Source organism: Pteropus vampyrus, unplaced genomic scaffold, assembly GCF_000151845.1.
Source record: "Pteropus vampyrus isolate Shadow unplaced genomic scaffold, Pvam_2.0 Scaffold226, whole genome shotgun sequence".
In the NCBI taxonomy this organism is placed as follows: Eukaryota; Metazoa; Chordata; class Mammalia; order Chiroptera; family Pteropodidae; genus Pteropus; species Pteropus vampyrus.
In genome coordinates this window covers 1,178,566-1,195,616 of record NW_011889007.1, presented here as the reverse complement: position 1 = coordinate 1,195,616, position 17,051 = coordinate 1,178,566, and the positions used below count along the sequence as shown (strand labels likewise).

The following is a 17,051-nucleotide window of genomic DNA, read 5'->3' as shown; positions in this document are numbered from 1 at the left end:
GATCTTGGGGGAAAAAAGTCCTTCCTCCAGAGCGGCTAGGCACTTAGGCGAATTGGGGAAGGTGGGCATAGGGGCCGCCTTGATGCTTCCGGTGGCTTCAAAACATGGTTTGTCTCTTTGGGGGAAAGCCGGGAAGGTCCCACCAGTGTTTTGAGTCTCGATGACAACATGAAGGTGTCACATGCTGATGGGACTTACCTCCCCACTTTCATTTGTATCCTCCCCAGGGGTTAGAGGGAAAGAGGCTCATAGACCATGAGGATTTTGCCGCCCTTTCGGGAAGCAAACTCCGGCCGACCGGGTTTCTCCCAATGCCTCCAGGGCAGGGTGGGAGGTCCGTTAGGTAGGCCTTGTCCCCGCCCTGCGTGGTCTGGCTTTCTCACCTTTCTCACCTGTGGAGGGGGATAGTGTTCTGATGTGCCCTTGATCTGCTTGCCCACTGTACTGTCCTGAGAAGCAGCTATAACTGGGGGAGTTGGTAGTATCTGTTGGGGTTGAATAAGGCCCCATCTGGGCAGCCCAAGAGCTTTGGCTCAAAGTGTTAAAAAATTGAGAGAAACGTCAAGATAGATCCTTAGCTCTTGGTTTGTGTTTCTTTGAGAGACTTGTAATAATTCCACAAACATGACTGGTGTTGAGTTTGTTGGATTGGGATTTACTTGAAGTTGTTCTTCGTATGGCTAAATTGTAACGTGTTCCAAAGGGGTTTTTTTTTTGTTTGTTTTTTTTTTGGTCAAATGAAGATCTCAGAAGTCTTGAAGCAAAACCTTCCCTAGATTTGTTCTTCAAATGCAAAGATTCTGAGGTTGAGGGAGATAAAGGAAAGTTGTGCTTTTAGTTTTTTAGGCACCAGAACTGGGCTGCAGTCTCACTTTCTGGTTCTCTGCAGCCCTCCCTTATGGAGGGGACATGGGGACCCTCCGTGGCACAGAGAGTCCTTTCACCTTTTACCCTTCTGTTCCTTTTACCATAGAACAAATCAGTGTGAGTTAGTCTGGCCACAGTTTAGGCCCAAATCCCATCGAGAAAGGGAGTTTTGGAATTCCCGGATAACTGTTGAACTGAGACTTCAGGTAAAACTCCTAGAATGTCTGAACCAACAGGCTCTTCCCTAAAGTAGGGGGAAGCCACTCCCAAGCCAGACAGCATGACTGGAGAACCAGAGAGGTTCTGAGAAGTCGATCTGAGCACCATGCAGGTTTGTTTTTTGGTGATAATTCTTTTATCCTTGCAATTTTCTAGATCGCAGCCAAAATTGGAGGCGACGCTGCTACAACAGTGAATAACAGCACTCCTGATTTTGGTTTTGGGGGCCAAAAGAGGCAGTTGGAAGATGGAGGTAACTACTTGCTGGGAGGAAGGGCTGGGGGCAGAGAGTGAGGTGCCTTTGTTTGAATGTGGTTCAAAGTGGGGCGGGGGCCCTGCTGTTCGGACTTTTAAAACCTCAGCAATTCCAGCTTTGTTCGTTCTTTTTGTTGGGCCGCCATCCTGAAGTATCAGGTGGCTGAGAGCAAGGCAGGTTGACTGTGGCTAGGCCCAGGCTGTAAGCGCTCAAGATCATTCCTCCCCTTCTGGTAGGCTGGGGAAACGCTGGCACCTTTATTGAGGCCCCACCTAACTAAAATGTGGCTGACCCTGTGGCATGTGGCATTACCCACATTAGCCAAAATGATCAACTGGGTGGCCAGCTGACTTTTCAACTGAGACTCTCCCACCCAAGACAGGTCTGGTCTTAAGCTGGAAGGACTTGGGGGCCACCATTATTGTTTCCCGTTATAAAGGGCTTTTTTACACTGAATGCTGGTGGCGGGATTAATGAAGTCTGGTCCCCCTCTGGGGTTTGTCTCTGCTACTCTCCTGTCTCAGCTCTGATGTTGGGGGGTGGGAGAAGGGGAGATCATTTGCCAGGACATGTGGTACAAACATCAGATTTGAGGCAGCTGTGGGTGGGAGGGCGCTGCATCTGACATCCTCTGTCTTTCACAGACCAACCGGAGAGCAAGAAACTGGCTTCTCAGGGAGACTGTAAGTCTATTGGGGCAGGCAGAGGGCAGCTCCAGGGTCTTGAGGTTGTTAGGAGTCGGGAGCTAGGAGCACTGAGCACACCCGTCCTTTAGGGAGGCTCTAGGTGTTCATCTCCTGTGGTCCATGAGCTTTAGGGTTCCGAGAGCCCCGGGAATTGAGGCAGAAACACCCAGTGCCTGTGCTCTTGTGAGGAGGGTCCGTTGTGCTCGAGTGCTCAGGAGGGTTCAGACTGCAATAGTGGTGCTCGCCACCCCCATGTGGGCAAGAGCACCTGGGGCCAGTAGCGTTCCGGGGCCCGGAGAGGAGCCAGGCCAATCTTTCCTTCGGGTTTTCTCTCTGCAGCCATCAGTTCTCAACTTGGACCCATCCATCCTCCTCCCAGGTAAGTCGTGATTTGGAGAACACGTTTTCCTTGTCTGTCAGCTGTCTGCGGTCTGTCCTGCTGACTTTGGAGAGCTGGCTCTGGGGGCCGCGCTGTTTAGGATTGGTTCACCAGAGTGGCCCAAGATGCAGAAACCTCTACCTTCATCCTGTATGTTCCTGTGTGCAGGGCTGGAGGGAGGAGAGCATTGTGGCAGTTAGCTTTAAGGACAGAAGGGTGGTCCCTGCGCCCTGGTGCTTCCTCCGTTGGGGCGGGACACTCGGAAGTGCAGACACCTGTCTTCCTAGAAAAGGCTGGTTTTCTCATCTGTTTTCTGCAAATGCATGTTGCTGAGAGCTGGTGGAGCGGGTGGGGGGGGGTGGGTCTTTCTCACATTTTTGCCCCCATAGAATGACTTCCGTGAATCTGACAAGAGTCCTTTGTGAAGGACCATGTTGTTGTTTTTTTTTTATGCAATGAGCCAGAAGTTTCATAAAATACAATAAAAATGTTAGGGAAATGAAGTAAAAAAGAGATAATTTTTTTAAATGTCAACAGACATAGAATGACTTTATCAGAGTGTTAGGAAGGTGTCCAAGTGCTCTCTCTCTCTCCGAGGGCCACGCTGCCCCGGAACAAGCACCTCATGGCCCAGGCGGGGAGACTGAGGCCTCAAGAGGTGGAGTGACCTGCTGTGGGAAGAGGGAGCCCCAGCCCTGTGCCGTTAGATTCTGCTCAGGCTCGTGGTGTCTTGGTCCCATCGTAAGAAGCGGAGTCAGAAGCCAGAAGCATCGAGGGGCCTTTTCTCCAGGGACACCCTCCGACTTTTCCTTCCCTCCTCTGCCGCTTCCCCTTTTGAGACTGACGTTCGTTGTCTCTTGGCAGGACTTCAATGACAGAGGAGTACAGGGTCCCAGACGGCATGGTGGGACTGAGTGAGTGTGGGTCACTGTGGTCGGGAGCACTCATTATCTCCCCCTCTTGGGGACAGTGTCTTGGGAGCCCCTGCCAGCCCAGAAGCCTTTGGTCTGAAAGGGCTTCCCATATTCTGCTCTCACCTGTTCCCTCTGGGCGGGGAGCACAGTAAAGCTCTCGACATGGCTACTGTTCCCCCCACCGCCACCACCATCAGCAGGGCTGGGGATCCCCTCCACCCAGTCTCCTCAGTGCTGGTTCCTTCCATCAATTTCTGCTTTTTTCTTTCTGTCTCCACCTAAGTCATTGGCAGAGGAGGCGAACAGATTAACAAAATCCAGCAGGATTCAGGCTGCAAAGTCCAGATCTCTCCAGGTACGAGTGAGCCAGATTGGTGCCGGGTGGGGGCTGGCCTGGGGCTGGGCTTTCTGCGCTTCGGTACCCTCCTAACCTCTGCCTCGCCTGGGCGGATGTGGGGCGGGCTGGTGTTCGCTTGCTTTATCGTTGGTTTACTGAGTGCCGTGTTCAGTGTACTGTCTCCACCAGTCCAGCTCCTCCAGGTGGGGCTGCAGCTTCCATTTTCTTTCGTACACTGTTGTGGGGAGGGCTGAGGGAGAAGGTCTAGACTCGAACACAGGGCCTCGTTCCTGACTTGCTGCGAACCATTACATTAAGTTGCCACCTAAACTCCACCCCTAGTGGAAAGCGAGCAGGAGTACGGGAGGCGGGTGAGGAAGGATAACGTTGCGGTCAGGTCTGAGTTTTAACCGCAGTTCTGCTCGCTCGCGTGCAGGTGCCCGCTTTGCTGGCGTTTCCGAGGGCTTGTTCTCGCGGGGTGGAGTTAGTTGACTGCAGGGTGCACATGTGATCGTTACTGCTGGCAGGAGTGGCCCACAGTTTGGACCTTCTAGAGTCTGCCTCTCCTTCCACCTCATCTTATTCTCTAAAAGCTCTGACTCCCTTATTGGATTTTAGCTTTCTTTTTTTAATTAAGTTTATTGGAGTAACATTGGTTAATACAGTTATGTAATTTTCAAGTGTACATCATAGGACTTAAGCTTTCTGACCTTGGCCTTGCATAGAACAGCCTCCCAGCTGCTTAGGGGAGGTAAATTGATTTGTCAGGCTGCTGCTAGAGGTGGCAGAAGTGGCTTTTGATTGTTCTGGAAGCTTTCTCATCTCCACTGCAGAGCTGTTCGGGGGCCACAGACCCAGGAATGCATTGACCCTATCTCCTCTCCTTTCCAGACAGTGGTGGCCTCCCTGAGCGCAGTGTGTCCTTGACAGGAGCCCCAGAATCTGTTCAGTAAGTGCCTGGTTGAGCCTGTCATTGTGGTGGGACCAGGTAGAAGCCCGTTCCATCCCTTTGAAAGTTGGGGGTGACTCCTACACTGTGTCCTTGCACCCCAGCCCCAGAGACTCTGCTTTGTTCCTCGTGTTCCGTCAGACACACGTCTTTGAGTCACCTCCTTCCCTTTGATGTGTGGGTGGGGGCATGTGCCAAGGCAGTACCCTTTTCGGGTGATGGCACCATGTTCTTCCCCTTCCCAGGAAAGCGAAGATGATGCTGGATGACATCGTCTCTCGGGGTCGTGGGGGTCCCCCGGGACAGTTCCACGACAACGCCAATGGGGGCCAGAATGGCACGGTGCAGGAGATCATGATCCCCGCGGGGAAGGCCGGCCTGGTCATTGGCAAGGGCGGGGAGACCATTAAGCAGCTGCAGGTGAGGGGTGGGTGGGGACAGAAGGCTCCTCCCACCCAGGAAGTTTCCCTTCTGTGCCTTCCTCGGAACAAGCTCAGCGGCTTTTCCAGTCTCATGTGCTTTCTCATCGTGGAACCCCCACCCCGAGTACACTAGTCCCCAGAAGGGTCTTTGAAAGCCCCACACTGACAGTCAGCGTTGGTTTTAAAGGAACGAGCTGGAGTGAAGATGATACTAATTCAAGATGGTTCCCAGAATACGAATGTGGACAAACCCCTTCGCATCATTGGGGATCCTTACAAAGTGCAAGTGAGCGCACCCTGCGGGGGGTGGTGGGGTTTGGAGAAGCAGGAGCCTGGTGGGTGGGCCGGTGATTCACATGAGAGTGGAGAGGTTCGAGAACGCTGGCCGTGAGGTCAGTCCAGGATGCGTCGTCTCGTGCCGAACCCCTTCCCAGCGTTCCTGCGTAAACGTGGTCCAGACGCTGCACCTGTTTTCTAACCTGGAAAACGGGGGTGCTGGCCGTGCTCGCTGCTCAGGGTGACGTGATGGGTTCAGTCCCTGTGTGTCAGTCCTTGCTTAGGCCCATGACTCTGCGGTTGGCAGGAGGCTAGTTAGTGGGTGCGGTTGGGCAGCAGCGCTTGCTGTGTGCACCATGCCCCCGTGTGTTTGCAGCAAGCCTGTGAGATGGTGATGGATATTCTCCGGGAACGTGACCAGGGCGGCTTTGGGGACCGGAACGAGTATGGATCCCGGATTGGCGGGGGCATCGATGTGAGTGTGCAAGCCTTCTCCCCAGGAAGGAGGGCCATGAGGTGTGGGTGGGGATGCTCCTCATGGCCAGGGCTGGAACCCAGCTGATCCTCCGCCTCTCTCCCACCCTCAGGTCCCAGTGCCTAGGCATTCTGTCGGTGTGGTTATTGGCCGGAGCGGAGAGATGATCAAGAAGATCCAGAATGATGCTGGCGTGCGAATCCAGTTTAAACAAGGTCAGGGCCAAGCCATGGGGTTGTATCGGCCAGTCTTGTCCTTTTAAGATCACCTTGAGGGTAGGGTCCATTTTGGGCAGTTGGGCACCGTGGTTAGCTTGCTGAGCCTCTTCGTGGTGCGTTGTTATTCCTAGACTTTGTCTCCCTCCTCTTGGGACAGCTCATGAAAAAGTTGGTGATAGGCAGACTTTCCAGGTCCAAAGAGCATGTTTTCCTCCTATCGAATCTACCCCTTTCCTCTCCCCTACCGGTGAGCTCACTCAGCAAGGCAGCCTGGGTATTCTGGGCTGAGTCAGATCAGTACCCCAGCTCAGGACTCCTACTAGGCCCGGAGAACCTCTGCGGGTAGGTCTGTGGAGACCGTTCTGTTGCTTTTCAGAGATTTATTCTTAGTTCTACAGAAGCATCAGTATTTCTGAGGGTTCCAGTTGTAGAAAGAAGCCTCAGCCACAGCTCCGCCCAGTTGTTGAGTTTTCCTTTTTCGGGGACGTGGACTCGCTGCCTCTTTCCTCACTCCTGAATACACGGAGTGCGGCGAGAGACACAGAGTCTGAGGTGTTTCAGACACCCAGCTTGCCATAGCGCCTCGAGGTAGTGATTTGGAGTTAACGCTTTTCTTTTAAATGTATGTCTTTGCTCTGTTTGCTGGCCTCAGACGATGGGACAGGTCCTGAGAAGATAGCTCACATAATGGGGCCCCCAGACCGGTGCGAGCACGCAGCACGGATTATCAACGACCTCCTCCAGAGCCTCCGGGTAGGTGGCACAGGCCAGGCGAGGAGGCCAGTGGGAGCAGACGGGACCGGCCCGGCTTCCTGCATGCATTCTCTACCTCCTCCTTGTCTTGCAGAGTGGTCCCCCAGGCCCTCCGGGGGGTCCTGGCATGCCTCCTGGGGGCCGAGGCCGAGGCAGGGGCCAAGGCAACTGGGGCCCTCCTGGCGGGGAGATGACCTTCTCCATCCCCACGCACAAGTGTGGGCTGGTCATCGGCCGAGGTGAGTAGGCCTCCCCTGTGTTTCATCCCTCACCCACTCCCGCCCGCCCGCCCTTCACTGCCTGTGTGCACTGCAGGTGGCGAGAACGTGAAAGCCATAAACCAGCAGACAGGCGCCTTTGTAGAGATCTCCAGGCAGCTGCCACCCAACGGGGACCCCAACTTCAAACTGTTCGTCATCCGGGGCTCGCCCCAGCAGATCGACCACGCCAAGCAGCTCATCGAAGAGAAGATCGAGGTGCGCTCAGGGAGGGTTCTGGAGACCAGGGCCTGGCTCCTGGCTCGGCTCCCCTTTCACTGACCTTGTCCCATTCTCCTCCTTCCAGGGTCCCCTCTGCCCAGTTGGACCAGGCCCGGGGGGACCAGGCCCAGCTGGCCCCATGGGGCCCTTCAATCCCGGGCCCTTCAATCAGGGGCCGCCAGGGGCTCCCCCTCAGTGAGTATTTCTCTTAGCTTTGGGACACACGGGTCGTTATTGCTGGCAAGAAGAGTGACAAGCTCCATTGTCACTGCCATTACCAACAAGAGGTCCAGGCCCACCTTTCAGAAGCGCTGTTCGGGCACCCAAACTCAGTCCAGCCCAGCCCTCCGTTTTACAGACCCCATTTTTCACAAGATACCGTAGGTGTCGACCTTGTTCCCCACTCCATACATAAACCCATGCGTGTTGAGCTTTGGGGACTTTGCTTTCCAAGCAAGGTCTACCAGCCTGGGTCCTCCACCTTGTCAGTCATCTCACGCTTCCACCTGGCCTGCGCCCCCTTCCCGCCAGCCTTCCCTGCCCCCTCGAGTGGCCCCGGCTCATGAGTGTCCCCTTTCTCATCCTGCAGTGCTGGGGGACCCCCTCCTCACCAGTACCCACCCCAGGGCTGGGGCAATACCTACCCCCAGTGGCAGCCGCCTGCTCCTCATGACCCAAGTAAGTAAGGCTGCCCACTGGAGGGGCAGCTGGTCGTCTGGGTATGGGGCTGGCTTTCTGTCGCCCCCTCATCCTGCAGCTGCCCTCCTCCTACAGATAAAGCCGCCGCAGCTGCCGCAGACCCGAACGCAGCCTGGGCCGCCTACTACTCACACTACTACCAGCAGCCCCCAGGCCCGGTGCCCGGCCCCGCCCCTGCCCCCGCGGCCCCGCCCGCACAGGGCGAGCCCCCTCAGCCCCCGCCCACTGGCCAGTCAGACTACACGAAAGCCTGGGAAGAGTATTACAAGAAGATCGGTGAGTGTGCCAGCCGCCTCGGGGGCGCGAGGCAGAGGGGCGGGAGTGCGACCCGGTCCCCGTGCTGTCCTCTAACCTTTTGGGGCTTGTGTCCTGCAGGCCAGCAGCCCCAGCAGCCTGGCGCCCCTCCGCAGCAGGACTACACAAAGGCCTGGGAGGAGTACTACAAGAAGCAGGGTGAGCTGGACAGAGGGGGATCCGTGGGAAGTATTGTGCACACGGGGATGTGGCATCAGCCCGGTAGCTTTGTACGGGGACAGGTGGTGACCAGACTCAGTGTGATCACACCGTAAGAAATATAAATGGTAAATAGCTGTTGTTTGCCGAAGTGGATGTAATGTTGTATGTCGACTATGCTTCTTTATTTTTAAGCAGCTGAGGCGGTGGGGCCTGGGGCAGGGCAGGGCCAGGTCCGTTCTTGTGCCCAGCCACACTCACTCTCTCTTTCCCCACAGCTCAAGTGGCCACTGGAGGGGGTCCGGGAGCGCCCCCAGGCTCCCAGCCAGACTACAGCGCTGCTTGGGCCGAATATTACAGACAGCAAGCCGCTTACTACGGACAGACTCCAGGTCCTGGCGGCCCCCAGCCTCCACCCACACAGCAGGGACAGCAGCAGGCAAGTGGGAATTGCCACCCTCCTCCTCCTCCTTTTTCCTTCCAACCCCCGGCCACCGTCCATCCTGCCTTAGTGGGTAGCGCCGGAAATCCCTTCCCCTGCGGGGTGTGTCCTTGATGCCTGCAGCGGGGGCCATGTGGCCGGAGGTCTCCGGGAGTCCCCACGAGCTGGGGGAAGTGTGCGCTGGGTCCAGAGGTTAAAGAAGAGGCCTCCCTCCGCCGGCCCGCTTGTTCCTGTGTAACGCTGTCGTGATGCTGGGGAGAGCGCGAGACAGATAAAAGGTGGAACTGTTGAACTGGTGGGTAGTCCTGGGGGTGGGGACAGGCCGGCCGCCGACACGTTGGTCACCATCCTGGCTGCTAACTCACTCGAAATCTGGCCACTTGGGAAGAAAACGGATAATTTTTCCCCTCTCTGCATTACTTTTTTGGTTTTTGTTCTATTTTTTATTTTTAAACCCACGGTCTGCCCCCGCCCCCGCCCACCCCCCCGGTGCCCAAGTGACTGTGTGTGTGTTGCAGGCGGCCCCAGTGCGGGGCCGCCCCGGCTCCGGTGGGGACTCGGAGAGCCTGCCAAGGGGACCGGCCCTGGGGCCCCCCGCCACCTGCTCCGCCTGGGCTCGGCCTCTGCTCCGGCGCCCAACCGTGTGTCCCGGTCTTGTCTGTGAAGTGGGCATGATGATCGCTGCCACCTTCCAACCTACCTCACAGGGGTGTTGTGGGGACACCGTGATCTCTGAGATTGTTCATGTTGTGATGCGCCGGGAGCCGCCCGCCTCCTCCCTCCAGACCCCGAACGCCCTCTGCTCTCCTCTGCTCTGCGCTCCCTCCCTCCCGCTCGCTCACGCTCTCGGCCCTGCTTCTCTCTCCCTCGCCTCTGTGTCTTTTCTCCTCCTCTTCCACCAAGGAGCCAGTCTGGCTTGAGCCGTGTCCCAGGAGCACTTGACTAGACAGTTACAGACACATCTTGCTAGGCACCGGCTCAGGAGAGGGGCTTCCTGGCCCCCTCCTCGCCACTGTCCCCCAGTCTCCCGCCCCCGCCTCCCCTCCCCGTAGTGACCGATTCCTATCTCTTCCCTCTCCGCAGGCTCAATGAATCGAATGAATGTGAACTTCTTCATCTGTGAAAATTCTTTTATTATTATTTTTCCATTTTGTTTCGTTTGGGGGCTTTATTTTGTTTTTCGGTTGTTTTTCCATTTGGTGAGAGCGGTGGCTACCATGGGGGGCGGGGGGCCCTCTCTGTGAGTGGCTCGGAGGTCAGTGCCTGGCTCTCTCACTCTCGCTCATTCTGTGTGTCTCACATGCTTTTTTCTTTCAAAATTGGGATCCTTCATGTTGAGCCAGCCATAGAAGATAGCGAGAACTAAATCTCTGCCAAAAAAAAAGTTTTTTTTAAATAAAAAAACACAAAAAGCAAAACAACCTATAAAATTATATAGATATATATATAAATCTCTATGCCCGCCCCCCCGCCCCAGTCTTTCTGAAACTGCTTCTTTCAGGGGAAAGCAATTCATTTTCTCCCTGCCATCCTTGGCCCTCTTCATGTTTTTAAAATAAACTTTTAAAAAGGAAAAAAAGTCACTCTTGCTATTTCTTTTTTTTAGTTAGAGTTGGAACATTCCTTGGACCAGGTGTTGATATTGCAGGACAAACCGCCCCGCCCCCCCCCCGCCCCCAGCCCCTGGCCTCTCTGCTCCTCCTCTCGCTCCTCCTTCCGCCCTAGCTCGGCTTCCCTCGCCCTTCCCGCGCCCCCCCCCCCCCCCCCAGGACTGGTCTGTCGTGTTTCATCTGTTCAAGAGGACATTGAAACTGAAACAAATTGAGAACAAAACAAAAAAAAAAATTGTATGGCAGTTTTTACTTTTTATCGCTCGTTTTTAACTTCACAAATAAATGATAACAAAACCTCCCCACGTCTGCCGGGTGCCGTCTCTGTCTCTGTCCCCTCCCCCAGAGTTTTGAAACAGATGTGTTCTTCATAGATGTAAAAGCCTGATAACGGTGATTGGAAATTACAAGCTTTGTGTTGTGTTTTTTCTTTTTTTTTTTTTAAGAAAACAATTATAAGAGAAAATAGTTTTCTGCAGGTGCGTTGTGCTTTCCTATAACACCTCGTTTTTTTTGGTTTTTTTTTTTTTGGTTAAATAAAGTGCTTTTTGTCTAAAACTGCGTGCTGGCCGCAGTTGTGTTTGTAGAGGAGCGAAGCTTGACCAATGAGAGTGGGGTACTGGCCCTCTGGTTTTGCCTTGCAGGGAGAGTGGGGTACCGGCCCTCTGGTTTTGCCTAGCAGGGAGGGGCAGGCCACGTCCCCGAGGTGCAGTCTCCCCCCACCAGGCTCTTCCCTCTGGGAACTTGGGGAGCAGGGAAGCTGGGATGATCCCTGAGGACGGGCGTTCCTATGGATGCAGCCTGCCACACGGTGGAGCTGTCTCGCGGGAGCTGGGCCGGCCTCACTGCGCGCCTAGCTGTGTGGCCTAGCTCGTTAGCCCCATGGTGCAGACCTGCCCTATTCAAAGAAATGCTGCCAGTTGCGGTGCTGGGCGACAAGCCGTGGCCTCTGAAGGATGAGGACAGGAGATGGGAGAGTGGACTGAGGGGTCATCTTGAGGCATACTGCATGGCGGGAGTGTTCCTTTTAGAATTACGGTTGAATAGCAATGCTTAAGTTGGGTTTTGCATTGAGAGTCCGGATGCCCAGGCCCACGGGCTGCAATGGCAGCACTGAGTGGGAGCCCGCAACGGTGCCATTTCTAGGTGGGGCTTCCCACAGCCCTGCGACCTCGCACCTTCGTTAGGAACCTGCCCCTAATGGAGTGTTCATTGGCAGCCCCAGTCAGCCCACCTTGTGGCACTGTGGGCCAGGAAGGGACATGTCGCTCTAGGGACGTGTGAGCAGTCAGCTTAGAGCCCTGGGCTCCCCAGACGCCTTACTCCACAGGTGCTGCACCCCTTTTGAGCTCTGTGCGGGCAGTCGGCCCCCAGCCCCTCCTGTCTACTGCAGGCTTTCGACGACAGAGCAGCACTTAGCAAAAATGTTTTCTGGAGCTGCTTCTGCCAAGATCTAGAGGAGGGGGAGCAAGCGGGGTTGGTTCTGAGTCACAGCGGGGTTGACCTCCGCCTCAGCATGGGGAAACCACTCATGGCCTCTGAAGCCGGGCAGCGTCCGGAGCTGCGGGGCAGTGAGGGAGGAGGGGTGTAGTCAGCAAAGGCCAGGCCGAGCCTGGCACGTGTCCCGCAGGGAGGGGGCCTCCCGTCGTGTCCTCCCTGGTCAGAGCTCGTCCACAGGCGCTGCTGTGCCTCTCTGTAGCCTCATCTCACGTTCCACCGTCAGTCGGGGGTGGGAACATCACCAGAGTTCCCTATCTTTGTGACCACGGATGACGTGAGTCACTTCGAAAATTGCGATCCCTGCTTGCCACCTTGAGCATCTGTATGGCTGGATCGGAGTTGCGCTGTGGTCGGCCAGCTGTCGTGATCTTACGTTTTATAGCTATGGTCTAAGTGTTTAATTTTGCAGTGTGGGAGCCAGTCACTGCCGTTAGGTCTTAGGCGTCACAGCTGGGAGGCCACAGCCTTCACCGGAACTGCCTAGCGGAGAGGATGGAAGTCCCCGGCACCCACGGTGGGTCACCGGCCCCGAGAGGCCGTGCCACAGTGCCACCGGTGCTGTTGAAGCTGGAGCTGTGCTCCCCTGGGGGCCAGGGCGGGGAGCAGCCAGCCGGGCACACTCGCGTCTCGGGGCAGGACCCTCTGCTGGTAGAGGTCAGGACGGGCTCGCACAGGCTGTCGTGTGTCTGTGGGCGCTAGTGAACGGCCGGCTCGCAGTCTGCCCAGGGCTCCTCTTGGCCCCACCAATGCTCTCCTGACCATCGTCTCCATAGAGCAGTCAAACAGGATGACGACGTTGGGGGCCCAGCCCACCTAGGCACCCAGGAAAGGGGCCGAGTGAGAAAGAGGCTGGGCTCGGCGGGCCCTGTGCACCCCCCGAGATCAGGAATCCAGGATTGTATGGGCCGGTGAAGAATAACGGGGCCCCCTGGGTCCTTTTTATTTTTCTGGTTCCAAGTTTTCGCCTTAACATTTATTTTTGGATTAGTAGGATATCAGCAGAGCTCAAGCCAGCCAGCCAACAACAGGAACGAGTGAAGAGCCCCTGGCTGTCAGCGCCCAGTCTCGCCCGTCCTGGAGGCGACCGAGTGTTCTGTTTCTTGTGTCTCCTTCTTGGAGCTGTTTTTAAGTCGTACGATGTAGAAATAAGTCCTGTTCTGATATTTTTCCTTTTTTATATACAAACGGTGAAAACACATATTTGCCCTTGATTTTTATTCACTGTATTACTGGAAATGATTCCATCCAGGCACGTTAGGAGATCCTTGATTCTTTGTAACTGCTGTGTGGTACTCTGCTGTATGGATGTACCGTAATTTACCTAACTAGTCCTCGTTAATGGGCATTTCATTGAAATAGGCTTTTTAAAATAGGTTTAACCCATATCCCGTTTAGAAAAAAAAAAAGTGCAGCTCACTGCCAGTGATCATTTTACATAAACACACTCTTTGAGGCTGAAACAAATATGACCGGTTTTCAACATGAAAATAAAATACAAAAACTGTTCTTGGAGTCATTCTAAGACACAGAACTTGTCTCTGATCCTAACGTGACAGAAATGTGTGCATACATTGGATTCGTCAAATGACTCTTCGGCTGACAATTGAGAACGATGTTAACATCACGTCAGGACGCTACATTTTCTAGGATTTGACATTTTCAGCGATTGAGAACTACTATGTTTTGTAAGTGGAAATACCACTACTAAAAACAATGCTATAAACAGAATGATGCCATTTGTTTCCAAAGGCTATCGATATACTACAGTTATGTGAAAAATGATAATGAAAGCGAGATATTTCGTGCCAAACTTTGGGCGCGAGGTCAGGACCGTAATCTACGAGTTATCTCGGGGTAAGCGCTGCAGCTGCAAATGCTGGCAAGCATTCGCAGAGCAAACAGGGAATGGGTTAAGGAGTCTTCACTCGTCCAGCTCGTCACTGCCCACTCCACTGGTTGTTCTCCCTGACTGGCCCGGCTCAGGGAGACCGTCCCAGCTCACGACGGCTACCCACTGGAAGCTCCACCTCTTAGTTCCTCCAGATTTTGCTTGTAAAATGGAATCCGACAGCACATTTAAAAACAATCTCAACCAAGTGGGATTCATTCCAGGAAAGCAAGGATGGTTCGATACAATTTATTAATATCAAAAAGTCACGATTATCCTCATAAACACAGAAAAGGCCGTTGAAAATTCAGCGTGCGTTCTGGACTTTTAAAAAAAGGAATTGATAAAATTATCCTCAGCCAGTGTATTAATTACGTAATGGAAACTCGCTTTCCCACTAAAGTCGGGGACAAGGCAAAGTTGCCCACTCTTGCCACTGTGACTTGGTAAGGTATGACAGGATTCACCAAGGCAGTGAGAGAAAGCGATTTGAGAAATCTGAAATTGGAAAGTAGGTAAAGCCACGTCTGCAGATGATGTGATTCTATTTCTAGAAAACTCAAAATCAACAAAGTAGCATAGACTTAAGAGAATTTGATAAAGTAACAGAATGTAGCATTAACATACAGAAGTCAAAGCCAACTTGTACACAAAGTCACCAGTTAGAAAAGAAGGCCCTATTTACAACAACAAAAATAAAAGATGAAAAATAGGCGAATTTTTTCTAAAATTGTGCGAAGTCTTAAGAAAAATCTTTAAAGAAAACTTGAATAAAACATTCCCAGGTGACTCAAAGGAGACTTGGAACAAAAGGAAGAGATGATGTTCTTGGATAGAAAGACTCAGCAGTATAAAGGAGCGGAGAGTTTTTAAATTAGCTGATGATTTTAATGTGACCCAAATGTGATTTTTTTTTTTTTAATTGGGTTGCTTCTAACATTCACGTACAAAAACAAGCAGGAATGGTGGGGAGAACCTGGGCAAAGGAAAGTAATGGGTGGTTGGGGTCGGGGAGGAGGCTTTCAACCCTACCAGATAGTAAAACCTAATAAGCTGCCATAACTAAAACAGCTGTGCACAAAGAGGACAGACAGACCCCTGGAACAGAAATAGACTCAAGTGAATTTGGAAAGCTGGTATGTGGCTAGAACGGCATCTCAAATCAGTGGAGAAAGGAGAGACTTTTAACCAAATGATGGTGGGACAACTGGATCACAGTTTGGAAAAAGATCAAACTGAAGCCTTACCTCTAAAAACGAGGATAAGTTCCAAATGGATCAGAGATACAAATGTAAGAAATAAGATCACCCAGGTACTAAGTAAACCATGGGAGAATTCCCTTATAAACCTAGAATTGGGGTGGGGGAGGGGCGGAACCTCAAAATCAAGAAGAAATAACAAGATGTTGGAATTTGATGAAAAGTTTTAAACTTTTGCATGGCAAAAGAATAAAGCAGTCAAAAGATAACTGACAAATTGGGAATGGGGAAATCTTTGCAACCATATCACAAAGGGCTGATAACCTTAACATATGTAAAGAGTTCCTGGAAATCAAGAAGACCAACAATCTGTTAGGGGGAAAAAAGCAAAAGAGAGAAGAGGACACAGAAGAAATGAACCTTACACTTCGGAAAAGATGCTCAACCTCGGTAAGAGTGAGTGATGCCAAAATACCGTTTCACACCTCAGGCTGACAGACATCCAGATGGTTGGCAGCATCCTTGGTGTGGCTGTGTGGAAATGGGCATTTTTACCCATTGCTGGTGGCACTGTGGAATGAAGAGTGAGGTGATACGTAGCAGAATGATCTACGCATCTCTTAAATCCAGCAACTCACTCCTAAGAACTTATCCTAAAGATATTAGCAAAACTGTGAAATGGCATGCAAAGGTTAGTTTGTACTGGCGGAGGATTGCAAACACCTTATTGTCAGTCTGTTATTAAGTTGTCCAACAACTCCACGTCCATGGGAGAGCAGCTGAATAAACAGTGGCGTTGCCACCCAGTGGAATACTAATTGTAAAAAGTAACGTGGAACACCTCGATGCTGATACGAGGTCATCAGAGTTTATTATAAAGTTAAAAAGTGAAGACAAGTATGTATAGAATGTCAGTTTTTGTGTGAGCAGGAGGGACATGCCCCCCCCACAAACCTTTATATTTGCAGAAAGAAACCCCAGAAGGAAAACCAAAAACCATTGGGAGGTGGGGGGCACATTTGGGGTGGGGGGCGGACAGGGACGAGTGGAAACACGCTCACTCCGAACATACCTTTTCACGTGGCAATCCCTAAATATCAAAAATCAAACTGAGATGAACGTACCCAACTGTGTGTCAATGCCGCAACTACATAGAAAGTTTTCTCAGGCAACTCAGTATTTTATAGCACGTCCATAGTAAGATAAAAGGAAAACCATAGCTGCAGAGAAACATTAAACGTCCTTCGGTGGTTTTATCCTGGGTCATTGATGTTGGTATATCATTCGGAAGCTGTTTTGCATCTAGTGGGATTATGCAAGTGAGTACGTTAATGGCTTTAGGAACCCAAATTTTTAAGGAAAGAGGTAAGAGTGGAAACGCTGATGCCGATTGTGAGGCAGAAATATCGGTATGGACTTCTGATTATTTTTTTCCTTTCAAAAGCGTGTGTTTCCTCTGTCTCCTGGAAAAGCCTAGAAACCATGACAACCCAGTGCCGTGAGTCCCTCTGACACCCAGATTGGACACCACTGGAAAAGAGCTCGTTGGAGAGACGGCCGGTTCCAGGACTGGGCAGAAAATGCGAAAGATGGGGGCGAGAAGTCTTGTGTCAGAAAGCAATTTTAAAATAACTTTCATCCTTTGTCAAAAAGAACACAAGCGACAGTGTGAAAGGGTCCCTCTTGGCCAAAGATGTGACAACTTGAGCACCACCAACAAAAAAAAAGACGGTACTCGATTGACACACATTTATAACAGACATAAATAAAGGAGGACCCATGAGTTCAAAATGATAATAGAACAAAGGAATACAAAATAATGAACCTCATTGTCACCATTGGAGGTAACTAGGACACCAACTCCTTGGTCTGAAAATTGGCCATTAAAGAGAAAGAGAAGGAGTGACACATTTATCCCACCTGGTAGGAACTGCATTTCAGGATAACCAAGTAGCCCTCAGTGAGGAAGGAAATTTCTTTAGGGAAGAATTCCAGCTAATCTATGTGGAAAAACATGACCATAAAAGAAA

General features: G+C 52.3%; 2 protein-coding genes across 2 annotated transcripts in view; one reads left to right on the top strand and one right to left on the bottom strand.

Moving 5' to 3' along the window:
• Positions 1–1,242: 1,242 nt before the first annotated feature.
• KHSRP (KH-type splicing regulatory protein) lies at positions 1,243–8,938 on the top strand. The gene is made up of 18 exons (XM_023538555.1): positions 1,243–1,339; positions 1,987–2,025; positions 2,368–2,407; positions 3,272–3,321; positions 3,605–3,676; positions 4,550–4,607; positions 4,853–5,027; positions 5,217–5,315; positions 5,682–5,780; positions 5,893–5,995; positions 6,651–6,751; positions 6,846–6,990; positions 7,067–7,227; positions 7,316–7,425; positions 7,820–7,908; positions 8,005–8,205; positions 8,305–8,382; positions 8,661–8,938. Exons 4-18 carry the CDS (start codon positions 3,279–3,281, stop codon positions 8,936–8,938), a joined length of 1,812 nt encoding a protein of 603 aa, XP_023394323.1. The 5' UTR covers positions 1,243–1,339; positions 1,987–2,025; positions 2,368–2,407; positions 3,272–3,278.
• Positions 8,939–12,401: 3,463 nt separating this feature from the next.
• Positions 12,402–17,051, bottom strand: part of LOC111747536 (adenylate kinase isoenzyme 1-like) — a 10,566-nt gene continuing 5,916 nt past the window's right edge. The window contains 2 exon segments of the mRNA XM_023538601.1: positions 12,402–12,678; positions 12,680–12,747. Coding sequence (XP_023394369.1) covers positions 12,402–12,678; positions 12,680–12,747 — 345 coding nt within the window.

Coding starts and splice junctions, on each gene's coding strand:
- KHSRP (XM_023538555.1), top strand. CDS start 3,279: ATGACAGAGGAGTACAGGGTCCCAGACGGCATGGTGGGACTGA. Junction 5,996..6,650: donor GCGAATCCAGTTTAAACAAG/GTCAGGGCCAAG, acceptor TGCTGGCCTCAG/ACGATGGGACAGGTCCTGAG. Junction 7,909..8,004: donor GCCTGCTCCTCATGACCCAA/GTAAGTAAGGCT, acceptor CTCCTCCTACAG/ATAAAGCCGCCGCAGCTGCC.